General features: G+C 44.1%; 1 protein-coding gene across 3 annotated transcripts in view; it reads right to left on the reverse strand.

Moving 5' to 3' along the window:
* Window positions 1–7,243: 7,243 nt before the first annotated feature.
* LYN (LYN proto-oncogene, Src family tyrosine kinase) overlaps window positions 7,244–27,993 on the reverse strand; it is a 138,977-nt gene continuing 118,227 nt past the window's right edge. For all 3 annotated transcript variants that reach the window (XM_055348743.2, XM_004047019.5, XM_004047018.5), the window contains 3 exons: window positions 20,097–20,250; window positions 19,047–19,178; window positions 7,244–8,730 (listed from right to left, as the gene is read on the reverse strand). In XM_055348743.2, coding sequence (XP_055204718.2) covers window positions 8,528–8,730; window positions 19,047–19,178; window positions 20,097–20,250 — 489 coding nt within the window. In that variant the 3' untranslated portion in view covers window positions 7,244–8,527. The remainder of the gene's footprint in view (window positions 8,731–19,046; window positions 19,179–20,096; window positions 20,251–27,993) is intronic.

Consider the following 27,993-nt stretch of genomic DNA (forward strand, 5'->3'; position numbering starts at 1 on the left):
TCTTGGCTTGGCGATGGCCGTCTTCTCCCAGGCTCTTCACATAGTCTTCCTTCTATGTGCGTCTGACTCTTCCCATGGTTCTTTTCATAAGGACACCAGTCATACTGGATTAGGGGCCAGCCTACTCCAGTGTGACCTCATCTTAACCAGTTACATCTATATTAACTCTATTTGCAGGTAAGGTCACATAAGGTACTGGCAGTTAGGACTTCAGAACATCATTTTGGGAGAACAAAATTCAACTCATAATAGCTGCCAACCCCAAAATCTAATTCCCTAGTTGAGTTTCTTCAGAGTTCTTATTTGAATACTAGAATCAATGTCATGATGGCTCCCGCAGAAGTCCCAGCTCACATCTGAAGTCCCTGCCTTAGGAGGCCGAGGCAGGAGGGTCACTTGAGCCCAGGAGTTTGAGGCTGTAGTGAGCTACGATTGCACCAGTGCACTTCAGTCCACTCCAGACACAGTGAGATCTTATCTCTAGAAAAATAAAAATAAGGCCGGGCTCAGTGGCTCACGCCTGTAATCCCAACACTTTGGGAGGCCGAGGCAGGTGGATCACAAGGTCAGGAGTTCGAGACCAGCCTGGCCAACGTGGTGAAACCTCGTCTCTACTAAAAATACAAAAATTAGCTGGGTCTGGTGGCGGGTGCCTGTAATCCCAGCTATTTGGGAGGCTGAGGTAGGAGAATCACTTGAACCCAGGAGGTGGAAGTTGCAGTGAGCCAAGATCACGCCACTGCATTCTAGCCTGGGCGACAGAGGGAGACTCCATCTCAAATAAATAAATACATACATACATACATACATAAAATGTCACAGATGGTGGTGGTGTTAAAAACAAAACAAAAAACAAGCAGACTTTTGCACCCTACCCCAAATCCAGAGAAACTCAATCTCTGGGTGCTGGAGAACACCCTCAGAGGGTCTGCTGCTAGAACATCTCCCACAGCAGGCCACATGGAGCTTGGGCCCTCATTTCTCCTCCATTGGGACCGCCATAATGGCCTTTTCATAGGATTTCCTTCAATCTCTCCCTCACACTGCCCACTGACTGGAATTCATAACATGCTTTTCCGACATTGCATCTTATTTAACATCTTGATTCAACAAACTTCTTGATTTCATGTCTTTATTTCACAAACATTGGCTTCACTATATGCCTGGCTTAAAATGAAATATCCTTGCACTTATTCCTCAGAACAGCCCTATGAGGTAAGGACTCTCATCATCCCCACTTTGCAGCTGAGCACGATATGCAGAGCTGGGCTGGGACACCAGCAGTGTGGCTCTGGGCCATGGTGCGTCACCTCTGTGCTGCACTCCTTGGAGAGGCCGTCCTCCACCGTGGAGTGCTGCCACCAGCACGGTCTGAGAAGCTCACGCTCACCTGGGACAGTACCTTCTCTCCAAGGCGTGGCCTCACGCTGCCTTACCAGGTTTCCCGCCGCTCAGCACCTGGACATCCAGTGGGTCTGAAAGGGGGTCCCTGACCAGCAATGTCAGCTGCCATTCCTCACTTCCATTCCAGATCTACATCCCAGAGCAGAAACCCTGGCGGGGCGCCCAGCGATCCATTACAATGTGCCTTCCTGGCGATTCAGAGGCATGCTCCAGCCCCCATTCTACAAGTCTGGGGGGCTCTGTCCTTTGATGACCCCATATTTCCCTGCCCTCCGCCGCCCTGACTGTACTCCATTCCTGAAACTTCTCCTTGATGTCTGCTTTTTGGTTGCCACTGACCTGTCCATCCTTTAAGGCCAAACCTGAATGTCACTTTATTTAGGAAGCTTTTTTTTTTTCTCCTTATCTCCTTTCCTGTCCTCCTAACCATACTTTATACCTATTTTTTTCTCCCTGTAACAGTTTCCTTGCTGTACCTTATGTCATTATACTTGTCACCATAAAGCAGGCCATTTAAGGCCAATGTCTGTGTCCCTCACACACCTACTGTGGTTCCTGTGTTCCAGGAAGCACTGGATTAACCATTGTATGGAACCAATACCATTAGCCCACGGAGGACATGAGTTCAAGTTAAATTACAGTGACAGAAAAAGATCAGGGCAATTACTTTGGAAAAAAAAAAAAGTTTTACAAAGCAGGTTTCAAAACATAATTCTTTGACAGAGCCAATGTTTTAAAATGATGTCATTGCTCTCTCCCATCGAATGGAGAAACTTCGGTGCTGTGGTATCTGGCAAGTCCTGTCCTTTCAGGCACAGCCCAACACTTACACCAAAGTGACTTGTCCAGGGCAGGTAAGACTGGAGGAGCTGCCATCAAGGCTTCAGACCTGAAGGTTATGCTCCTGTGTGGTCTGACTTCCATGTGACAGAGGAGCATCTCTTCTTGGGTGTGGCCTTTCAGTGCTCCTAAGGTAGCCTAGGGCTACACTTCACCATCTGAGCTCCCATAGCATGCTGGGAGCTCTTGTGGTCAGCTGAAACCACCAGATTCACCGCCCCCCCTCTCCGCTACTTGGACTGCTACATCTCAGACTATGCCAGGGCAGTATTTGATAAGAGATCATATGATTAATAGCATACATATATGATTAGCAGCATACATATTTTTGCATTTTTGAATGTGGATGTATAAAATGGGTTTTTCTGGGCCACAATCTGGATGTCCTCCGTTTGAATCAAATCAACCCCTGAGACTAAAAGGTCTTGCATATTCTTCAAGCTGTTGGGGTGCAGGTCCACATGCCCTTATCCATAATGCCGAAATCCAAAAGACTCTACAAATCAAATGGTCTTTTAAGAACTCATTTGGTGGCAAAACCTGAGCTGAAGCTATTTATAGGCTATAGTCAATTCCACTTAGTGTGAATATTCAGGCATTTTTATGCATATATGTTTTAATTAAAGATTTCTTCCCTGGCTGGGCACGCTGGATCACGCCTGTAATCTCAGCACTTTGGGAGGCTGAGGCAGGCGGATCACCTGAGATCAGGAGTTCAAGACCAGCCTGGCCAACATGGTAAAACCCCATCTCTACTAAAAAATACAAAATTAGCTGGGCATGGGGGCACATGCCTGTAATCCCAGTTACTCGGGAGGCTGAGGCAGGAGAATCATCTGAGCCCGGGAGGTGGAGGTTGCAGTGAGCTGAGATCTTACCACTGCACTCAAGCTTGGGCAACAGAGTGAGACTCCATCTCAAAACAAAACAAAACAACAAAAAAGATTTCTTCATCAGTGTTCACTGAGGCTTTACCACCAAATATTCAATATACTCACTGTATTAATCTTTTTTATTTGTCTTTATTTTTATTTATTTATTTATTTTGAGACGAAGCCTCGCTCTGTTGCTCAGGCTGGAGTGCCGTGGCATGATCTCAGCTCACAGCAACCTCCGCCTCCCGGGTTCAAGCGATCCTCCTGCCTCAGCCTCCTGAATAGCTGGGATTACAGGCATGTGCCACCATGCCCAGCTAATTTTTTTTGTATTTTTAATAGAGACGGGGTTTCATCATGTTGTCCAGGCTGGTTTCGAACCCCTGACCTTAGGTGATCCACTCGCCTCGGCCTCCTGAAGTGCTGGGATTACAGGCATGAGCCACCGTGCTTGGCCCTAATCTTTTTTTTAAAAACCTGAAATCAAAAACATACCTGACCCTAAGGGTGGTAGATAAGGGATAAAGGACCTATTGTCAAAGCCCAGCGTAAGTCTAACAATAATAATAATAATAATAAAAAAATCACAGATAATTTTCTTGCTGTGTGACATGGTATCTACTTTTGGGGCTGTAGATTAAGGCCTCTTTTATTTCTAAAAGTTCTGCGTTAACATTGAACATTGGCCAATCTAGATTATTTCTAAAGTCCTTCCAAAGACCTAGAGATAGAGGCCGCCAAGATTCCCTGTCATTTCCCCCTTAAAGAGAAATATTCAAGATCTGTGAATATCTGTGGCCATCTCGGGAATTCTGTGACACTTTTTGGCACTCTGACTTGAGGTATTTAATAGTTTATCAGCACACAGGAAATTAAATTGGAAGGCTTTCCTCTTACACGTCTATCAAGTTAAAACTTTTCAGGATAAAATTTTTATCAGTTTTAGTAATATTCATGTTATGAAATGGAACATAAATGCTACTGAAACTTAATTTTTGTTTTTGTAGAGACAGGGTCTCATAATGTTGTCCTGGCTGGTCTCAAACTCCTGGCCTCAAGTGATCGTCCTGATTCAGCCCTCCCAAAGTATTGTGATTACAGGTGTGAGCCACTGTAGCTGGCGAAAACATTTTATTCTGAAGTGTAGTCTCTACAAATTGTCTTTAAAAGTGTGAATGGTAAGTTAAATTCTGGCATGACTTTTCTACCCAAATAAAATTACTTAAGGAAAAATTTCCCCTCCCATCTGTGTGGGCTCAAATGGTGCATCTTGTAAGTAATACCCTTGCTTACTCAGAACACTCAACTGAGTCAGGGAGATTCTACACAAAGGTGTTTCACTGGTTTTATTTCACAAGGAAACAATATGAAGCGAAGCCAATCTATTCCTTCTGTGGCTTTAAATGCTCCCGATCTCTCAGCTGTGAAATAGTGATAGCATTGTCCAGATCTTCCAGGGTCGTTGTGTGAGTTAGAGATAATTTTTATAATTTGCCAAAGCACAAGAGGGCCCTGAGTAAAGAATGTGTGTATGGGTATCTTTGTATGTTTATAATTACCATTTCCATCAGGAAGAACAGCAAGAATTCACTTAATCTAAAATATTCGTGGAGTTAAAATGTAGGGAATAGAGAACTACGATCTCTCTTCCACCAGCCAGAAGTGGAAAATAAAGGAAGATGCTAAGAGGAAAGCTGGGCGGTTTGATCTCATCTGAGAGGTGTTCTTGGCTGAGGAAGCAGACGTCCGACAACTGGCTGTGGAACCTGGCAGTGACGTCAGAAGAGCTGGGGAGCGAGCCCTAGGACTAGCATTTAATTTATTTGAAGGTGTCAGAAGCTGAGGTTGCAGAATTGGGTCCTTTTAGCAGCTACCGCCCCTGGATGTAGTTTGTGAGAGGAAGGGGAATAAAGAGAAAGCAGACCCCGACCGGGCACAGTGGCTCACACTTGTAATCCCAGCACTTTGGGAAGCCGAGGCAGGCGGATTGCCTCAGGTCAGGAGTTCGAGACCAGCCTGGCTGACATGGTGAAACCCCATCTCTACTAAAAATACAAAAATTAGCCAGGCGAGATGGTGTGTGCCTGTAGTTCCAGCTACTAGGGAGGCTGAGGCAGGAGAAGAATCGCTCCAACCAGAGAGGGGGAGGTTGCAATGAGCTGAGATCGCACCACTGCAACTCTAGCCTGCATGACAGAGTGAGACTCTGTCAAAAAAAAAAAAAAAAAAAAAAAAAGAGAGCGAGAAAGCAGACTCCACAAGCTGACGTGGAAATGAGTTTATACTTATGATGCTTTCAGTGCCCTCGATCTATCCCTGGTGTAGGCAACAAAATTAATTCCCTCCTTTTAGTTATTATCTTTTTATGCACCCTTGGGACAGCCAGGGCTGCTGGCTTCTGTGGCAGTGAATTTCCCCTAGAAGGGGGCTTGGACAGTACACGTTCCCAGTGGCTCATCAGAAGTACTTTCTGCAAGGGGATTCTGTGGAACCTCAGGAGGTATGCCTGGAGAAGCCACGGAAGCCCCAGGTGGCCCCTACTACTAAGGACACTGGTTTCTAGCCTGTGAGTCTCCTTTAGGTTCAGTGAGCTTCATGTTCACCAGGAAGGAAGGCACAGTTTTTTCCTCCTTCCTTCTCTTTCACTCCCCTTTGAGAAACGAAACCATCTGAGGAAAAAGAAGGCTGGGCTTTGTAATATGGGTCAAACCAAATGGTGACTCTCAAGACTGAGCACACATTATATTCACCAGGGAAGAGTTTTTTGTTCCTTTTTTTTTTTTTTTTTTTTGAGACAGGGTCTCACTCTTGCCCAGGCTGGAGTGCAGTGGCACGATCATGGCTCACTGCAGCCTTGACTTCCTGGGCTCAAGCAATCCTCCCACCTCAGCCTCCTGAGTAGCTGGGACCACAGGTGTGTGCCACCACACTTAGCTAATTTTTAAAATTTTTTGTAGAGACTTGCTATATTGCTCAGGCTGGTGTCTAACTCCTGAGCTGAAGCGATCCTCCTGCCTTAGCCTCCCAAAGTGCTGAGATTACAGGCATGAGCCACTGTGTCTAGCTGACTGGAGAAGCTTTTAAAATAGACTGACATACATCTCCCGCTGCACAACAGCTAAGTCAGAATCTTGGAGGTAGGGAGTATGGATTCTGTCTTTCCAGTTCTCTACAATAACCTGAGGTGTGATGACATGAGCCATTTTGCACACCACTGGATAACCGAAAATGCCACAAACACCTGTTCAGCCCCTCATTTTGCCTGTCTGTCACAGGGAGGCTGGAAACCTATAGCTAAGTAAAGAGACTGTGTGTGCTGTTCATCAAGGGAACATGTGACTTCCACACATGCTGGACACCAGAGATGAGGCCCAAGCTGGTGAAGGGCCCACATGGAGGTAAGGATCACATGCTTGATTGGGAGGGAAAGTCAAGTGGAAAATGGCAAGAAGAGGAGGAAATGGGAGAAGCAAAACAAGGTGAAGATAAATTTAATAATTTCCTTTAAATAAATTTGTTATGCTAAAAAAAAACCTCTAGTCATTTTCTAGAGACTTCTTTTTGCCTTAGGGATTCTTTGTAGTTCCTCTCCATGTAACATATTGGGTAATACTTGTGGTTCTGAAATAAAATGCAAGCAGGGGGGTGTACACAAAAAACTTACCACTGAATCAAGGGACCAACTGTGCAGACATTATGTAACGGTAATATTCTATCGTTGTGAACATGGCACTTGTGAATCAATAATTTTAGAATATTTTAGAACGGACATTTAAAAAAATCACATAGGAAACAAAGTTAAAATTTAGAAAAAAGTAGAATATTTTATCCCATCTTCTAAGCACCTCAAGCCTAAACAAAACACACAGAATGAAATTTTAATGATGCCTGTTAAGCCTATTTGAAAACAAATTCTATCTGGCCCCCATAAATGGATGTTCAGGTGTTCAGGCAATCAACTCCTTGGTTCTCCAATCTGAAATGTTCAAAGGAAGGAGGTAGAACTTGGGCAAGTTTAAAGCATGTAGCTCTGTTGAATCACTTCTAACCACCCACCCCCAGCTGATGACCAATTTTTACACTGACCACAGCTGAAAATGTAAATGCAAATAAAAAGCTTGAGATGTTATTGGACGAGGTGTATTAAAATAAAATCAAAAATAGAAATATTAGGTATATACACAACAGCATAAGTGAAACACATCATGTGATACAGAAGTTTCCATTCAAAGCTTACAGGAGAAAAATTTAGTGAACAGAACCGCTTGAACCTCCTGCCACCATGGCTTATTAGAGCCTCGTAGTCACTTATGTTCCTTCATATCCTTGGGTATAAATAGTCTCATACACATGCTACACAATTTAGAAAAGATTGCTGAATCATAAAAATAGCCCCGAATGTGGCACTTTAGCTTTCTAGAGTACAACTAAAATTAATACTTGATCTTTAACATAATGTTCAAGTCTTTGAAGCAACAAAGGAAACTCTTATGTTTTAGAAGGCCCTATAAGGTTCTTCAGAGATTAGAATCTTAGTTCTTCCAAACTACATTGTCAAAACAAATCTGGATATAGGAAACTGTGGAAATGAAAAAGCTGGACTCTTAAAAATATTCCTTCTAAACACAGAGCAGTTTCTGAGGCTCTTCTCCCTTTCCTGGGAGGTCCAGGTGAGCCCGGTGCCTTCGGGTAAGCAGACAGGGCAGCTGTGCGTGCTCACGGGCTCCTCCTGCTGGAAGAGAGAGAGATGTGCACGCCACTCCTATGGCATGTCTAGCAGGTCTGAGCAGTGTTCATAGAAGAAAAATGTTTTAACAGTCTCAGATTTTGGGAGGTAGGGGGAAAAAAATCATTGAAATCTGGGAAAGACATTTTTAAGCTGCTGACTTCATCTGCAAAATCTAACAGGTTGGATTAGTTTTGTTTTGTTTTTTTTTTAAACAAGTAAGCCAAAGCACAGAGAAAATACAAAGAAATGTCATGCTATGTATCCGGTTATTTTAGCTTTATAAATGAGTTTAGTTCTGCAATTATTGGGGATTCATTGCAATGGTCTCTGAAACTTTGAGTCCTATGTCCAATTGTAAACATAGAGCTAGTTGGGTGCATTTTTGGAGAGAATAGGTGTTTTTCTTCTCAAACGGCTGCACTCAGATGTTGTCAAGCAGAGCAAGATTACCAGCTGCTGAGGACAAGTCCAAGTTGCAACTGAGTGGAGCATCCATCTAAGAGTACAGAATACTTTCCCATTTAGAGGGTGTTCTTCCTGAGTAATTTAGCCTCTATTTCAGGATCCAGGCACGGCAGATGATCCCCGCACATGAAATAATAAGTGCAACCGGTGATGGTTACTTTTCCTCTCTAAATGAGGCAGCCACCCCTGCCAAATGGACGGGTCTCCCTGTGCTCTAAGGCTGCTGCTGGTATTGCCCTTCCGTGGCTGTGTAGAAATCATCCAGGACGCTCTGTAAGTAATCAAACGTTGGTCTCTCTTCTGCCTTTTCTTTCCAGCACATTTTCATAATGTCATAGAGCTCATCTGGGCAGTTCTCCACACGGGGCATCCTGTAGCCCTGGGACAGGGCGGTCATCACGTCGGCATTAGTTCTCCCTAGGGTGGAAAAAAACAAAAAGAACAAAAACCCATGCCGTTTAGAAACCTGGCAGAGGGTCAAGCACTGCAGTGGTCTTTTTGCTCCTCACATCCTGCAACCATGATTGAAACAAGCTTTACTGAGGCTGTTAGGGGTTGAACAGCATCCTCCCAGAATTCCTAGGTTGAAGTCCTAACCCCGAGTACACCTCAGAATTGACAGCACCATATTTAGAGATAAGGCCTTTATAGAGGTAACTAAGTTAAAATGAGGCCATTTGGGTAGGTCTTAATCCAATATGACTAGTATCCTTATAAGAGGAGATTAGAACACAGACTAGCACAGGGGAAAGACCATGTGAAGACACAGGGAGAAGGCAGCCATCTACAAGTCCAGGAGAGAGGCCTCAGGAGAAACCAACCTGGCCAGCACCTTGACCGTGGACTTTGAAACTCTAGAATCCCGGAAAAATAAACGTCTGTTGTTTAAATTAACCAGTGTGTTGTATTGTTATGGCAGCCCTTGACAATTAATATAGAAGCTAAGGAAATTTCTGCAAGCAACTCAATAAATAAATTTAGCATGGAGGGGATCAAGACAGCATTCAGTTTGCCAAAATTTGTTAAGTAGGAGCCACAGCCAAGTTCTCTTTAATAACAAAAGGATATTGGACTTGCCTCACATTTCAAATAAATCACCCAAATCTAATCCTAACTCTCAACTTTAATTATGTTTGCAGGGTAGCATGCTTTCAGCTTCAACCTGTAGTATATTTATGAAAAAAATAATTTTACCACATATTATCTTATACAGACATTTTTCAAAAATTGGCTTTTCATTTAATAATTGGTATTTTCATTTACTTAAAGTCAGCATCCTTAAGTCAGCTCAACAAATTGGTTACATGCTTGCCAAATAGTTAAAAACTTAGGGATTAATTTGGAAAATAACGATGGTTCAGTTAATCTGAAGGACACTTGTCTGTAGTTTGTGCTACATATCTTGTGGATGTCACTGTCTTTTAAGAGCAAGATATTAATTGAGGAGGAAAACTGAACCCCAATCATAGTCTCAAGTGGAGCTACTTCACAGACGCAGTTAACTGTTCCAATCTGCAGTACCTGGCCAGAGTGACAGCTCACTCTGACTCTGGATTTGCATATTCCTGACCTCCAGGAGAGAAGTAAGGTGCTCATTACTCCTCTAGAGCTCTGCAAAAGGCCTGGTAATAGAGAATGTTTTTAATGTGGTCAAATGTCTCAGGGTAATTCAGAAGCTGAACTGTCAATCTTTGATCCTGAGAATAGCTTTAAAGGGCAAAAAAGATCATTAAAATAATAACATTTTCCTGCATGATAAAGGAGATTAATCCTTTAATTATGTGCTCATCTAGCAGTATCTATCCACACCTGTATGTTTTGCATATTTTATGGATACCCTGTTCTGTAGGATGTGAACTTCTCTAGAGAAGACTGTATGTCATGCAAAGTATATACAATATCTGGCATATGAGAGGGGCTCCATTCCTCACAACGAATTTCCTTTCCATAGCTATCTCTTTTTCAAAGCTGTAGATTATACCATTAGTGGTCACTGGAAGGATTCTAAATAAGTGGCAGCTTCAGGGGAAATGGTTTTTTACCAGATTTGAAACAGAAACTTCTTTTGAATGTATTTTCTAATCAGTGTTTTTCAAATTGCGGGGCACTATCCACATTTGGGATCAATAATCTGGGATCAACAAATTGATTTTTTTAGGGTACTACCAGTATTTTCTTTTCTTTTCTTTTTTTTTTTTTTTTGAGGCAGAGTCTCCCTCTTTCACCTAGGCTGGAGTGCAGTGGAGCGATCTTGGCTCACTGCAACCTCCGCCTCCCAGGTTCAAGCGATTCTCCTGCCTCAGTCTCCCAAGTAGCTGGGATTACAGGTGCCCACTACCATGCCCGGCTAATTTTTGTATTTTTAGTAGAGACAGGGTTTCACCATGTTGGCCAGGCTGGTCTCAAACTCCTGACCTCAAGTCGTCTGCCTGTCTCAGCCTCCCAAAGTGCTGGATTAAAAGCGGGAGCCACCGCATCCAGCCAATTACCAGTATTTTTAAAAATGAATTATAACAGAATAAAACAGAAAAGGTCAGAAAGCACTGCACATAGGAAAGGTCAGTATGGTTTTACGAAACGTTTGCTTTATGTACAGAGTAGGTTTCTATGTATTTCCCACAATGGCTTATGGCCAATAAACTTTGAGATCCTCTGCCTTTAACTTACCTTTTTTCATCTAAGGACACAGTGACCTTTCCTGAATTTAAACCGCTGAAAGAAGACATGATCATTTCTGTCTTGGAAGAGCCCTTGTTTTTGAAATTGAAAGATCTAAGCAAACTTTATAATGATTCAGATCTCTTGAGAATTATTTATACAGCGAATCCATTTTCCTGAGTCTAATTCTGAAACACTATCTTCAAATATTTGTGTGACTAGAATTTTCTAACTAAAAGACTTCATTTGATTTTCATTGCTTAAAGCGAAAGACAGATTTGTATCATCCTCTTTATTTGGGAGTTTTAGTCTCCACAAAATGATATGGCCTCAGCATTGCTCTGGCTCTTATAACTTGGATAAATTTCAGAAGAAAGATCTGTGTATACTTCTGCTTTCTTGGGTGAAATTCTGGGATCGTGGTGGGAGGACTAACATCCAGTATGATATAAATAGCAATTGGACCTGCACACTCAGTTTGGAATATCTCTTTCACTTCCTTCCTGGAGATCCCTCATTTGCATAAAAGGTCAGAATGCAGCCACAGCGGAAGATAAAGCTTTCTAGGTCACCCTAGCCCCACAGCAGATTTTTTTTTCCTGGTTCCAGTATGTTCTCCTAGCTCTGAAGGACTCTCGATGATGCTGGTAAAGGCCGGACATGCTCCACCCTGTTTGGGGAATTCGACTTGATAAGAAGAATTGGAAGAAGGGAATCTGAAGCCTATCTTTTTATGTACAAGGAAAGCAATAAATAAAATCCGCTATTAAATGACAAGTCTTGTGAAAGAAAGAAATAGAAGAGGAGAGGGACCTCAACCAGACCCTAAGATTACATGTGACAGTTGGTGTTGGCCTGTTGCTAAGTTAAAGAAAGTAAACACCCATTGGCTGGTGATCCGCTTAGAAGGCACACAGTTTCATTTTCCATCCTTCCTCCTTTCAACAAACACTTACTGAGTGCTCACTACGGGTCATGAACTAGCACTGAGCTCTGAGACATGCAGAGATAGTTAAGACAGAGCATCATCCTCAAATGGCACACAGCCCAGTCAGGACAATGCCCTCACTAGAAGGAGGTGGTGGGGAGCAGAAGGTGGCATCTGGAGTGGGTAGAAATCAGCAGAGACTACAAGTTGGTAAAGAAGCAGAAGAAGGAGAAAAATGTGGTACAGTAGAGAAAAGGAACAGATAGCTAGTGACAGGGAGGAGCACAGCTGTACCACAAACTATGACAGTCTTCAGTCACACAGGGCCCTTTGTGTGTATGTGTATCAGGAAGAGCTAGATACCCTGGGACTACAGTCTCCCACCCAATCATACTCCTTCCAAAAGGGCAAATTATTATTACTATTATTATTTTCTGAGCATTGCTTGTGACCAAGGTGAGTGTTTGTAGCAGGACAAATTTCTTGATTCTAATTCAGCTGGCATTAAGATGTTAGATATATCTGGTCAGAAACAGCCAGAAAAGACATGATGCTTCAGAAAATTTTTTCACTTTCAAACCTTTTGCTTTATATAAACAAAGCAAAACAAGACCCCAACCAGGACCCCAACAAGACACCCCCACCTTTTTTTTTGAGACGGGGTCTCACTCTGTTGCCCAGGCTGGAGTACATGGTGCAATCATGGCTCACTGCAGCCTCAAACTCCCAGGGATCGGTGATCCTCCCACCTTAGCCTCCTGAGTTGCTGAGACTACAGGTGCGTACCGCCATACTCCGGTAATTTTTGAATTATTTTGTAGAGGCAGGGTTTTGCTATGTTGCCCAGGCTGGTCTCAAATTCCTGGCCTCAAGCAATCCACCTGCCTCGGCCTCCCAAAGTGCTGGGATTACAGGCATGAACCACCATGCCCAGTCAGACCCCTCTTTTTTTCCGTATAAAATTGATAGAGAAATATAATCACAGTTTTGGTTTTAAGATAATGAAGTAAAGATCTTTTGCCTCCTCCTCACTATTTTTTTTCTGTAATTCATCCCAAAACAAAAAAGAGAACAAGAAATAGAAACTTAAACTCCATCTCTGATGATGCTAAGAGACATCTGGCAGCCAGAGGAAGAAGTGGTCTGAGCCAAGAGGAAGAAAGTGCAACCAACGTGCCTGCAGAGAGGGGCACTGACAACGGGCAAGGCGGCCCATCCCAACTCAGCCTGGGAAGGCACACACTGTGTGGTCAGCATATACCATGAGGGAGGGAGGCCAGTGCCGAGGGCAGGACAGTACCTGGAGCCCATAGTACCAGTGCCCAGGCAAATGCTGGAAGAAACAATGGAGAAGCTTCATGCAGGGAATGCTGGGCCCAAGTGGAGGTGGGGAAAGTGTGGTATGGAAGACCAGGAGTGAGAAGAAAGACTGAAGACATGGGCCACACCGTGCATGGACCTTGAGGGTTATGCTGAGTGAAATAAACCAGACATTAGGGCAAAACTGTATGACTCCCCTTATAGGATGTCTCTAAAGTAGAGACTGAGAACACTGGTTGCCTATGGGGAGAGAATTGTGTGGCTGGGAATAGAGTGGGGGACCTTTCGTGTCTCTTGAATTTAACACCATGTGGCTGGCTGGGCGTGGTGGCTCACACCTATAATTCCAGCACTTTGGGAGGTTGAGGAGGGAGGATCAGTTGACCCAGGAGTTAGAAACCAGCCTAGGCAACATAGTGAGACCTTGTCTCTACAAAAAATTTATAAATTAGCTGGGTGTGGTGGCATGTGCCTGTAGTCCTAGCTACTCAGGAGGCTGAGGCGGGAGGATCACTTGAGCCCAGGAATTAAAGGCTACAGCGAGCTATGATCATGCTACTGCACTCCAGCCCGGGTGACAGAGCAAGACCCTGTCAAATAAATAAATAAATGAAAAATAAAAGTATGTGGCCATATCCTTATCTAATAATAAGTGGAAAAAACTTAATTAAGAGATAAAAGTTATGAGTAGAATATTTAGAACTATATGCAGCAAACGCTAGAATAAGGAATCAAAATTCCCGAAAGTAGATTACTTTGAGGAGCACCCGCAGGCATGGGCAATTTTTCATTAGAAGTCTTTTTGTGGCTGCACACGGTGGCTCATGCCTGTAATCCCTGCACTTTGGGAGGCTGAGGTGGGTGGATCACCTGAGGTCAGGAGTTCAAGACCAGCCTGGCCAACATGGTGAAACCCCATCTCTACTAAAAATACAAAAATTAGCTGGGCATTGTGGTGCACACCTGTAGTCCCAGCAACTCAGGAGGCTGAGGCAGGAGCATTGCTTGAACCTGGGAGGTGGAGGTTGCAGTGAGCCGATATCACACCACTGCACTCTAGCCTGGGTGACAGAGTGAGACTCTGTCTCAAAAAAAAAAAAAAAAAAAAAAAAAAAAGAAGTCTTTCTGTACTACTTTTTTAATGTGCATATATTACTTAGATAAGAATAAAATATTTAGGCCGGGCGCGGTGGCTCACACCTGTAATCCCAGCACTTTGGGAGGCCAAAGCAGGCAGATCACCTGAGGTCGGGAGTTCAAGATCAGCCTGACCAACATGGAGAAACCCAATCTCTACTAAAAATACAAAATTAGCTGGGCGTGGTGGCACATGCCTGTAATCCCAGCTACTAGGGAGGGTGAGGCAGGAGAATCGCTTGAATTCAGAAGGAGGAGGTTGCAGTGAGGTGAGATGGCGCCATTGCACTCCAGCCTGGGCAACAAGAGTGAAGCTCCATCTCAAAAAAAAAAAAAAAAAAAGAATAAAATATTTAATAACAATATCATTGTAAAAAAATTAGAAATTTCAGAAATTCATCAAGAAGAAAATTAATATAACCTATTATCTCTTGACCCAATGCTAACATTTCAGTATATTATCTTAGTATTTCTATCTCCTCTAAAAATGAGTTTGCCTTATATGTGACTTTCTTTTTTCTTTTTCCTCCTTTCTTTTATTTCCTTTTTATTTTACAAAGCTAAGTATATGATATGACTTCTTCTTCTTCTTTTTTTTTTTGAGACAGAGTCTCGCTTTGTAGCTCAGGCTGGAGTGCAGTGGCGCATCTCGGCTCACTGCAATTTCTGTCTCGTGGGTTCAAGCATTCAAGCGATTCTCTGCCTCAGCCTCTCAAGTAGCTAGGATTACAGGCATTGGCCACCACGCCGGGCTAATTTTTTTTGTATTTTTTGTAGAGACAGGGTTTGGCCATGTTGTCCAGGCTGGTCTCGAACTCCTGGCCTCAAGTGATCCACCCAAGTTGGGATTACAGGCATGAGCCACCACACCTGGCCTGTATAGCTTCTAAAGTACTTTAAAAACAAACAACACAGATTGAGTGAGGTGGCTCATGCCTGTAATCCAAGCACTTTGGCAGGCCAAGGCAGGAGGATCCTGAGGTCAGGAGATCGAGACCATTCTGGCTAACACGGCAAAACCCTGTCTCTACTAAAAATAAAAAAAAAAATTAGCTGGGCGTGGTGGCGGGCACCTGTAGTCCCAGCTACTTGGGAGGCTGAGGCAAGAGAACGGCATGAACCCGGGAGGTGGGGCTAGCAGTGAGCCGAGATCGTGCCACTGCACTCCAGCCTGGGCAACAGAGCAAGATTCTGTCTGAAAAAAAAAAAACAAAAAACAAAAACATAGCCAGCAGTTTACTGCGTAACGAAAGTACTTTCAGATAATTCCATTCATCATGGATTCTCTCCCATATGCAGTTTTATAACCGTGTGGAAAATGGCATATTTTGGCAATGTTTACCGATTTCTGTGCTACGAATCAAGTCTTCTCATGTGAAGTAAATAGGATTGCTTGATTATGTTTATAACCCTAATGCTAGAGGCTCTCGTAACATACAACTCTCGTGACTAAAAAATTTACTGATCCTGATCTCCTGAAGATATCTCACATCCCCAGTCCTTCCAGGGACAAGCCAATCAGGGAACAGACTAGTCGATGGATTCTGGTGTGTTCTTCCATATAGAGAGAAACATATTTTTATGATTCTCACCATTTTTCTACTGGTTCTCTTTTTATTTTTTAATTTAATTTAATTTAATTTAATTTTTGAGATGGAGTCTTCTTCCTGTCGCTCAGGCTAGAGTGCAGTGGTGCAATCTTGGCTCACTGCAACCTCTGCCTCCTGGGTTCAAGCGATTCTCCTTCCTCAGCCTCCAGATTACAGGCGTGCACCACTATACCTGGCTAGTTTTTATTTTTATTTTATTTTATTCTTTTTTTTTTTATTTTTTTGAGACGGAGTCTCGCTCTGTCACCCAGGCTGGATTGCAGTGGTGCGATCTCAGCTCACTGCAAGCTCAGCCTCCCAGGTTCATGCCATTCTCCTGCCCCAGCCTCCCAAGTAGCTGGGACTATAGGCACCCGCCACCATGCCTGGCTAATTTTTTTTATTTTTAGTAGAGATGGGGTTTCACCATATTAGCCAGGATGGTCTTGATCTCCTGACCTTGTGATCCGCCCACCTCGGCCTCCCAAAGTGCTGGGATTACAGGTGTGAGCCACTGCACCCAGCCTAATTTTTATATTTTTAGTAGAGATGGGGTTTCGCCATGTTGGCCAGGCTGGTCTCGAACTCCTGACTTCAGGTGATCCAGCTGCCTCAGCCTCCCAAAGTGCTAGGATTACACGTGTGAGCTGCTGCGCCCAGCCAGTTTTTTTTTCAAAAAATGATTTTTCACCCCAAATATTTCCAAATCCTGGGTATTGTGCACATTGGCTGAGGGGTCTTGGGAGGCACATGGATCTGGGGCTCAGAGCAGCTTTGCCACCAGCGAGGGGCCCAGTCACCTTCTCCAAGCCTCAGGGGCCATGGTGGCACATCACATGCAGCACACCACGCATATCACAAAACATTCTTTTATGAGATTATAAGTTTATCAGGTGTCAGATTATATACATAATCTGACTATATAATCTTTCTCTACAGACAGATTATAGAAAGAGATGTAGGCATAGATGGAGATAGAGATATATAACATCAGACACTGGGGCTGATTAGAAATATTTTTCCTATTTTGCAGTAGTGTTAATTCATTAATCTCAGTGTCTAGAGCAGCTGGAAGATGAAATGCTGGCACTAAAGGGATTTCCTGGGACAGCCGGTCCACTGTGCAGGCAGACACCACCCAAAGGCTTTCAGCTGCCAGCTGGTCCCTGCCCCAGTTTCTCTGTGGCTCATCCCCCCATGGAACAGTAGTGATGGGAGCACGCAGACTGTGTGGCTGCTCTGTCCAAAAGCCTTCCCTGGTTTGCATCTCAGCAGAGTAAGAGGGGCTGCTCTTACATGGCCAGTAAGTCTCTCCCTGAGCCACTCTAACCCCCAGCTACATAGCCTTCTTTCTCATCCATCGACTGTCTAGAGATCAAATGGCCTAGGTGCGTCATTCATTCATTCATTCATTCACCCATCCATCCATCAAATACTCACAGAGGCCCAAACCACACTGGCCTCCTGCTCCTGTTGGCCAAGCCCATGCTCTGGCTGCTCTCCCCATGGGGACATGCAGACCTCAGAGAGCCCAAGGCTCCCTCCCTCTGTGAGTCCCTGCTGCTGCCAGGACCATGGAATAAAACCAGCAGCTCCCCACCCCCTTCTGTGAGTACTCGCCAATCCCTAAGCCACTCCACGCAGGCTCCACACCACTCTCACCACCCTACAGGCTGGCTGTGTGTTTAATAATCATCAGTCTCTCCCCACTACAATATTCACTCTCAAGGACATGGGCAGATACCGTGGCATCCTAGCAGCTGAGAGTGCCTAGCATACTCAAATATTTTTTGAATAGCAGAAAGATTTAAACATTAGAAATTTAATTTTAAATTCCCCTCATGCAAATATTTTGTTAATAGTCAAACATAAATGAGAATATGAAGGCTCTGGGAGAAATCCTCTTTTTTTTTTTTTTTTTTTGAGACAGAGTCTCACTGTGTCGCCATGGCTAGAGTGCAGGGGTGCAATCTCGGCTCACTGCAACCTCTGCTCCCCAGGTTGAAGTGATTCTCCTGCCTCAGCCTCCCAAGTAGCTGGGATTACAGATGCCCACCACTACGCCCAGCTAATTTTTTGTATTTTTAGTAATGACGGGGCTTCACCATGTTGGCCAGGCTGGTCTCGAACTCCTGACCTCGTGATTCACCCACCTCAGCCTCCCAAAGTGCTGGGATTACAGGTGTAAGCCACTGCACCTGGCCGAAATCCCTCTTCTTAACCATGCCAGCACAGACATGGAAAAAATGGAGGGATGGTCAGAATCTGGCTCTGCAGGCTTCAGGTGTTAGGAATCTGGAAATAAATACTGAATGATGCCCTCACTGATACCAGTATGTTAAAGAGCAGAAGGGCCTCCCACTGATAAACAAAGGTGGTTATTTCCTGAAGAGAGAGAGACTCCAGGGCACTTATTACAAAACCAAGCATCGGAAATCCTCGTCTCCATGTGGGTTTCCTCCTTCCAGTCAGGGGGACTGCCTTGGAGGAGCCCCTGTGTCTATCCATCCTCATGTCGACACCAACAACCATGCCAGGAACATTCTAGTATGTGGTGGAATTAATCAGTGCAGAAAAAGAACACACACTCAAAATAAGGAGGCAAAGAAGTGTCTAAGCACTCTTAGAACAATTTATGCTAAAGATAGTGAAAATAAAAATCAAGTCTTTTTTTTGTTTCGAGATGGAGTCTCACTCTGTCGCGTAGGCTGGAGTGGAATGGCGCGATCTCAGCTCACTGCAACCTCCACCTCCCGGGTTCAAGCAATTCTCCTGTCTCAGCCTCCCGAGTAGCTGGGATTACAGGCATGCGTCACCATGCCTGGCTAATTTTGTAATTTTAGTAGAGACGGGGTTTCTCCATGTTGGTCAGTCTGGTCTCCAACTCCCAACCTCAGGTGATCCACCTGCCTCGGCCTCCCAAAGTGCTGGGATTACAGGCGTGAGCCACCACGCCCAGCCCGTGAAAATCAAGTTCTGGCTCAAAGCACTTATTCTTTGCTATCGGGTAGATGAAGTAATTATTACTTTTTAATGCGTTCATGCAACCTGACTTTTTCTCAGTTATACAGCTTGATTGTAAATAGCTAAGTAAACCATACCTGGGTAGGGAATTTTCCCATAGGTGACGATTTCGTATAGGAGGATTCCAAAGGACCACACATCAGACTTAATAGTGAAACATCCAAAGTTGATTGCTTCTGGAGCCGTCCACTTAATAGGGAACTTAGCACCTAAGGAAGAAGATATGTGGTTCTTACTTGGGTATTTAAACTTAAACAAAAAAGTCATGAACATGTGACCCCATACTTTCTTTTCTTTTCTTTTTTTGAGGCGGAGTTTCACTCCGTCACCCAGGCTGGAGTGTAATGATGCGATCTTGGCTCACTGCAACCTTCACCTCCCAGGTTCAAAATAATAAAATAATAATAATCCTTGTTCAACAATGCTTAGGAATTTCAAGAAAGTGCTTGTCTCTTCCAGAAGACAGTGAGCACTGCAAAAATACTTGCTCAGCTCTCATGGGTGAGAGCATAAGAATCCTCAGTCATAACCACGTGGGCAATCCTAGCCCAAGAAAGGCCCGTGCAGTCCCGACCATGCTTGGCCCCCTGACAGTGTGCCACAGGCTGGGGAACTTAGGCCTCTCTGTGCATTTTTGGTTCATATATATAATACAGAATGTGGGAGAATAAAGAAGTAGATTTTTTGCATTATATTTAGTTCTGTGTGTATGGTAATGTTCATGTTTTAATTTGTAATTAAAAGGCTGGAATAAACAATATAGAATTAATGTTACAAATATTTTCTCCACAGCCCCGTATATTATATTCATTGTTTGAGTGAAAACTTTAACAATATAAAATAAACAAGAATCATCTTGCTGAATCTATTTGTGTTTTGCATTGCTTAATTGAAATATAACTGATAGCCTTTGTAAGCCTAACAAAAGTATCACGTGGAGTTAATCAAGAGAGTACCTTCTAGAAACTATTAGAATAGAACCATAAGCAGACAATTATGGTACAGCTTAAATGTTGTACCAAATAAGTTTTTCTTAATGGTGACTACTGTAATTGCTTTGTCAAAAACAGACAAAAACAAAATAAAACACAATAATAAAACATCTAAAGATCGTTACTGCAACATACCTTCCCTTGCTGTGTACTCATTATCTTCAATTACTCTAGCAAGGCCAAAATCTGCAATTTTGCACATGAGTGACTCGGAGACCAGAACATTAGCTGCTCGCAGGTCCCGGTGAATGTAGTTCTTCCGCTCGATGTATGCCATTCCCTCTGCAATCTGAAAACAGAAATAGGCTCCCATTTTCATATGTAGGGTAGGTGACTGGAAAGTGCCATCAAGGAAAACCAGAAAACTTATGAATTCCTGAAATCTTTTCATGTATACTATTTTGATCATTCAGGTTTTAAAGACAGTGGGTAATGGCAATCACCATTTGAGCCCTTTCTAAAATAACTGACCACCCTCTGCCAAATCTCCAATAATGGTCATCTTTAAAAAAAAAAAATAGGAACATGTCTTAACATTTTCTTTTTTTTTCTTGAGACGGAGTCTCGCTCTTTCGCCCAGGCCGGAGTGCAGTGGCGCTATCTTGGCTCACTGCAAGCTCCGCCTCCTGGGTTCATGCCATTCTCCTGCCTCAGCCTCCCGAGTAGCTGGGACTACAGGCGCCCACCACCACACCCGGCTAATTTTTTGTATTTTTAGTAGAGACGGGATTTCACCATGTTAGCCAGGATGGTCTCGATCTCCTGACCTCGTGATCCACTGGCCTCGGCCTCCCAAAGTGCTGGGATTACAGGCGTGAGCTACCGCGCCCGGCCATGTCTTAACATTTTCTAATGTGTGAAGAATCTTTTCAAGACCCTGCTAAATTCATCCATGTAGATACATAGATGTTATTATGCCAGTTTCTCAAATCAGAAAACAGATGCTATGGTCTGAATGTTTGTGTCCCGTTCCCTGCCCCCTACCCCAAAGTTCAAATGTTGCAATCCTGAACCCCGAGGCAATAGTATTAGGAGGCAGGGCCTTGGCAGGTGATTAGATCAGGAGGGTGGAGCCCTCACGAATGGGATTAGTGCCCTTGTAAAAGAGACCCCAGAGAGCTGCCTTGCCCCTTCCACCATGTGAGGACACAGCTATATGGTGCCATCTATGAACCAGGAAATGGCCCCTCATCAGACACGAAACCTGCCAGGGCTTTCCTTGTCCCCAAACTGTGGGAAATAAATGTCTCTTGTTTAAGCCACCCAGTCTATGGAATTTTATTATGGCAGCCTGAACCAACTATGAAAATAGAGTTGGAGAAAGTGACATGCTAATACAAATAAATTATTAAGGTATCAAGAACAGGATGTCATTTCTGTCAGGTTAATCAACAGCCCATGGAACTGGCTCTCCAAGTTCTCTCTGCACATTCCCTCCACGACAATCACAAAGATTCACTCTTTTTTTTTTTTTTTTTGAGACAGTCTCACTGTCTCCCCCAGGCTGGAGTGCAGTAGCATGATCTCAGCTCACTGCAACCTCCCGCCTCCTAGGTTCAAGTGATTCTCCTGCCTCAGCCTCCCGAGTAGCTGGGATTACAGGCATGCACCACCACGCCTGGTGAATTTTTATATTTTTAGTACAGACGGGGTTTCACCATGCTAGTTTTTGTATTTTTAGTAGAGATGGGGTTTCATCAGGCTGGTCTCAAATTCCTGGCCTCAGGTGATCCACTCACCTCAGCCTCCCAAAGTGCTGAAATTACAGGCATGAGCCACCACGCCCGGCAAGATTCACTCTCATGACAAAGTATGACAGCAGGAAAGAATCCAGGATTTAAACACAACAATAACATAGGGAGGCAAAACTACTACTCGTTGCTGAATAGAAAGTGTAGTATCGTTCCAAAGTCAGGTTTTTAAGGAAGACATTACCAAATTATAAAGTTAGGGAGAAGGAAGGAAGAAAGGAAAGGAAGGAGGGAAGGAAGGATGGAAGAAAGCAAGCAAGGAAAGAAGGAAGGAACAAGGAAACGAAGGAAGGAAGGAAACAAGGAGAGAGGAGGAAGGGAGGGAAGTAAGAAGCAAGAAAAAGGGCAAGAAGTAAAGAAAGCCAAGTAGTAGTTTATCTGGTAAGCAGTTAGAGAAAACTCTGATTCGAATTTTTCACACAGGAATGAATGTATTCTGCCAGATTCTACCTTGAATTGCAGGTGGCTCGGCTTGGAGGATCTGACTTCCCCAGTCATCTGCAATAGCATCCCTGGCAATCAAGCAATTCAGGCCGCCAGTTCCAGACCACGTTGCTTAGCAAAAGATTAGCTCCTTGGTATTGGGTCTGCCTTTGCTTCCCCTCTAGGCCAATCCCTGGCCTCACCTTCTGCCCCGTGGGCCTTCCCTGAACTCCCCTTTACTCACCCTAGATGGTCAATGTGTACAAAAACCATCTGCAGCTGCTGATCACAGCTTTGTCATTATTTTTATGCTGTTTAATGCTCTCAGTGTTGTCATGGTAGCCAGTTGATAAACACCTCTAGGGCTGAAAATATCTTTTCTATTCTCACTTGTATACATTGGAGCCTTCAAACTTGTCACCAAACCTCTTATCAGAGACAAAGTAAGTCCTTTGGGAAATGGGCTGGGGTTTTCACATGACCAGAATACTATCTTGTTAGCCCACTACTACAGGGATTTGGCAGATGACATTCTCATGGTCACAAAAATCTCAAGTAAAATAATCAGTGTGGCCTACATCAGTCTCAAAGACTATTCAGTCCAGTATTTCACTTCCGAGTGGAAACAAAGAATGTGGTCCAAGCTGCTTTGCACTGCTGCCAAGGCCCCGTATGACCCGGCCCCGGCTCAGCCCTCCACCTCCTCACCACGACCCCCTCCTTTGTGCTTCTACACCCCCTGCCTCTGTGTGGAACGCTCATTCCCTCCCTGCCCCTTTCACCCGACCTACGCAGTTTTCCTGTTCTCAGCTGAGATTTTACTTCTCCCGGAAGCCATGCCTGGCACACCCTCTCCTGCCAGGTGTGCATGCATCCCCAGTGCTCCCTGCTCCTCACCTGACTACCTGTCCACAATTTCTGCAGGAACATGAACCCATCCCAGCACTGAGCACAGCACAGCACTAAGCACAGCAGGAGGCTTCATTTCATGAGGGACTTGAGAAGTGGGACAGAGGCTGAGTGGAGCAGAAACCAGATGGACAGCAGGAAAAGGACAGGGCAGGTTTGGAGAGCAGTGACTTCGTGTCCCCTGCCTTTCTCCCAACTGTCACAAACCCTGAGCACTGGGGAGATGCACAACTTTTACCTGACCCTGGAAAAGATTCAAACAGCCTTGATGGGAAGTCAACAGAAGGTGGGCAGTGGTGATAACCAGGTGAGGGCAGAGCTCCTGAGTCTGACTTTCTCTAGGAAGCCTCTGCTGCCCAGAAACAGCAGGCAGTGGCATGGTGAGGGCATCAGGAAGTTCAGGATAGCTCCTTCTAGAGTGGGCACTACTGAAACAGATGACACAGGGTGGCAATTTTGGTGGCGGCTGGGAGAGAGGAGCCCTGCCTCTGTTTCCTTTTGTCTGCTGGTAACCCAAGTTCAACAAGACTTGTTAGAAAAAGCCAGTAAAACTGGGAAAAGTGGAGAGCGAAGATCAGGCTGAGCACGTGTGAAAGAAAGGAGTGTACGATTATAACAAAGTAGGCTTTTGGCGATAGAACCACGATGCCTGGCTCAAACAGACCAGAGTTGGTTACAGGAGCCCAGATGAGACAGCAGCAACTGAGCGGTCATAGCTGACTCTGTCCCAGCCTCCCGGCTCCACTCCATGGTAGTGCAGCCTTTAAAAATTCTTAGCTCTTAGACACTTATCTACCTAACATTCCAATAATTATATATAAACTGGGCCAAGAACCCAAATAAGCCAAAGCTGGCTGAAGTCCCAAATTGGGCCTGAAACCGCAGTTGACAATAGCAACCAGGAACCTGTGCGGCCCCTCTCCCAAGGCTGTTGATCAGCCACACAGGTGGGTGTGATGGCAGGGACCCAGCCTCTCACACAGCAGCAAGGACACACGTGATGATCAACTCATTACAAAAAGCACTCCAGGGACTTGTTAGTAAGGCTTTTGTCACACCTACCCACATCCCACATTTGCATAAATCTGAGTGCATTTAAAAAAATGATTCTCAGAAATAATAACAGACTTGCAACAAGCCTAGTGTATTTTGGCCTTCTTTTCCACGCCAGAGTGCTTTAAGGGGCTCAGATTCCAAACAGTAATAAAAGCGTTCACCAAGACAGGATTAGAAACAACAGCATTAGCCAAGTTGAATAAATAATGAATATGGGAGCAAAATAAAAGCTCTCAGATATGACTTGCTTTTCAGATGATAAATATCACACCTCTCCTTTTATATAAAATTAATTCATTCTCTTTATTCTTTCCCTGGTCTTTGTGTATTGTTCTTTCTTGGTTTATTTTTTTTAAAACCTTAATTTGTTGTTGTTGAATGTGGTCTATTTACTACGGCTAAGTAAATCCAGCTCTATTTCAAACAGCAGGAAGAAATCAGAGACTCCTTTGGCTGATTGAATGTAGGGTCAACTTTTCATGGAATACCTTCTTCCTCTTCCAGGGCCATGTAGCGTTCAGCACTACAGAAAGAGCTGTCACATAAATACATAAACCAAGGCTCAGCTGTCCCCAGGGACTCCCACTTCCTATTGTTCCAGCAGCTTGGAAAGCTTGACTTCTGTGGGAGTTACATGGAGTTGGTCAAGCTTGATGAGAAGAGGATGTGTTTGATTCAGAAGATTGTTTTGTTGTTTTGTGCCCACAGACATTTTACTAAGATGATGATGATAGGTAGGTGGGTAGGTAGATGGATATTAATAACCACCATTTCCCCACCACTAATTGAACACCTACTATACACCAAACACTGCTTCACATCCTTTACACTCAATTCATGTTTCATCTTAATAGCAAATTGACCAGGTAGGTTTTACTTCCATTGTACAGATGCAAATGAGGCTTTGAGAAATTAAAGAACCAGTTGAAAGCTGCAGAGTGAAGGGGAATGCTCCCATTTACACCAGGTGTGTCTGACCTCAAAGTCCACGCTTCTAACACCACACTCCAGAATGTCAGACCCACAAGAGAGCTCAGTACCAAGAGATAACTAAATGCTTCTGGAACCCAAAGATTTCATTGAGAGAGTCCTTCTTCTCTGAGAAGATAAAAAGAGACTTCTGAGGTTTCCTCTCGTTGTTAAGTCCAAATTTCACCCCTCAGAAAGGGAATCACAAGCTCTCCCCAGGCCAAGTTCTGGTTCCCATTTCAGGAAGTACATGCAAAACTTTGTTTAGGTTGTCTCTGTCTAGAACATTGTTTCTCAAACTTTTTTTTCATTATTATTCCTCCAGGAAGAATTACTGAATTAAAATTAAAATTTAAAGTTAAGGCATCCTTAACAGGAGAAATTAAACATGAGGAAAGAAGGTTGTATTAGGTAGGTATGAACTTTGGAGGGCCACAAACTATTGTAATATCTAAGATTTTTATCACCCCTAAGGGATCAATTTTTGCTCCCCTGGGGGCAATCTTACCCCCATTGCAAATGCATGATGCTATGGTCTGAATGTGTCCCTCCAAATTCATGTTGAAACTTAATCTCCAATGCAATCGTATTAAGAGGGGGGGCCTTTAGGAGTGATTGGGTCATGAGAGATCCTCCCTCATGAATTGGATTAAGGCTCTTATAAAATAGGCTTTACAGAGAGTTTGACCCTTTTTTTACCCTTCCACCTTCTTCCATGTGAGGACACAGAAAGAAGTACCTCGCCAGGCACTGTATCTACTGGCGCCTTGATCTTGGACTTCCCAGCCTCCAGAGCTTAGAGTTTGAGAAGCAGAGCACTAGATCATAGGCTTGAAAGCTTAAGCTATTTTAGGATTGCAACAAAATCTTAGTCTCAACATGTTGCCTTTGAGCAACCTCACAGGTGGACTGTTACCGTCATAATGGTTGGGGAGGAAGTCCGGATGCAACTCAGCTTAACAAAAGGAGTAAGATGTGCAGGGCCAGCATAAGGAGCCCAGGCAGGGAGGAGGAGGCTCCATATGGAGCGGGGGTGAGGGAAAGGGCAGGTGAGGAAGGTTCTCCAAACACCTTGGAAGAATTCCTAGCCCATGAACTGTTTGGAACACATGGCTTGAGCTTGTTTTTCCTGCAACTTAGGTCAGGACCCTGTGGGCCTCATAGCTTGGAGGCAGGGGATACAGGGTCAGGCCCCAGCTCCTCTCCCTCTGTATCACAGCTCTGGGCCCAGAGACATTACTCACAGGGCTTGGGAAACTGATACAATCTTTTGGTTCTAAACCAAATGAGGAGATTCTCTTCATCTTAGGCCGTGTGATTCTCATTATAATGTCAGGCCCAGGGGTGAACAAAGACAAGAAAACCCCAACTTTCTAAACCACCTGCTGACACCAAAGAACTAATTTAAACTGTCTCTTTTACCCAGTGCTGATGTCTAACTCTGTCTTAGAAAGTTGATGTGTGAAGCTACTGGAAATCTGAAATAAAAAGCATCCCTATTACCAAAAATGAGACTAATCATGTAAAGAGACGATGTCAGTGAGGTTTCCATACTCTTGACTTAAGCTGAGATGTGCTGCTGCTTCTTGTGCTCTTTGATTCAAATAGCACGGCCGATGTACATTTTTTAGTTTCTTTTTTTGCCTTCAGTGAAAACATATGATGGTATTTTCTACCTGTGCTCTTTCTGTGTTTTTCATTTTCATTTTTAAAAAGCGGTTTACTGAGCACAGGGACAAGGGAGCCTGTGGGGGTGCACCATGACCAAAACTCTGAGTGTGGAGCAAGGTGACTGTTTCCTGAAAACGCCTATGCCTGAAGCCGATGACAAAGAAGACCATGCTGAGCCCATTGCTGTCCTGGGAGGAGGCACAGAACTACTGGGTCAGAGAGCAAATCCTGGGGGTGGGGGGTTCTGGTGAAACTCTCGGCATCTTGTAGACAATGAAAAATCTAGGTGCACAGAACATATTAATAATAATGCTTCCTGAGTTAACGGGCAGGCTTATCTTGTTTGGCTGGATAGATAGACTTCCAGTCATCTAGAGTGGCCTTTGTAATATACAACGAGAAGAAAAGGAGTTAGTCACCGAGTGTCTGCCTCTTCCTCCACTGCCAGTCAGCTGAACAGATGCCTTCCATAAGTCAGGGCTTTGAGGCAGCTAGAGGCACAAGTGGACCAGAGAAAGAGAGAAGTAAGGTCTTACCCAACGTTCTGACCCCAAAGGGGCAGGACTTTCTCCCCCACTGCTGGTGTGAAACGGGAAGTGTCAACCCTTCAACAAAGATACCCTTGGGGCCACAGCAGGTGAGAAAAGGTGCCACTTCCTCCAGGTGGAGGCAACCCAGCTGTCAGGGCTGGTGGCAGAGTGGGATCAGGGATAGACCTCAGACCCCGAGCAGCATCTCAGAGGCCACTATGGACACAGCTGCTTAAGTTGACATGGTAGTACTGCCGGTGTGTCTCTATTTGTTGGTATATTCACATCTCTAGTATGATTTCACACACACAGACACCCTTAAATAGGCACACACTTAAGCTGGGCAGAGTGGGGACAGAATACAAAATTTAGAGTCCTATTTACTTTGCAAATAACTTTTTCCCCAGGGTATGAGGTTTAAAATATGTAAACCGAAATTAAAATTCTAAGCATCTTAACCAACTGGGTAGACCCTCCCCTTGGCCCAGGGGATTTCAAAGAAAACTGAAAAACTAGTTCAGGCCATGATGAGAAGGGGGAATTGGACATGACTTATTATGCCCTTCTCCCTTTTGGAGTGTAGACACCAATGACCAGCATTTACATTAAAATAGAGATCCTGAGACTGATAAACAGACTCTTTGCAGCAATAAGATACCAAATTCCAACCAGACTTTAGTATAACATCACATGACAGATAACAGGTTCTAAAGAAGATCAAAG

The sequence above is a fragment of the Gorilla gorilla genome, chromosome 7 (assembly GCF_029281585.2).
Source record: "Gorilla gorilla gorilla isolate KB3781 chromosome 7, NHGRI_mGorGor1-v2.1_pri, whole genome shotgun sequence".
Taxonomy (NCBI): domain Eukaryota; kingdom Metazoa; phylum Chordata; class Mammalia; order Primates; family Hominidae; genus Gorilla; species Gorilla gorilla.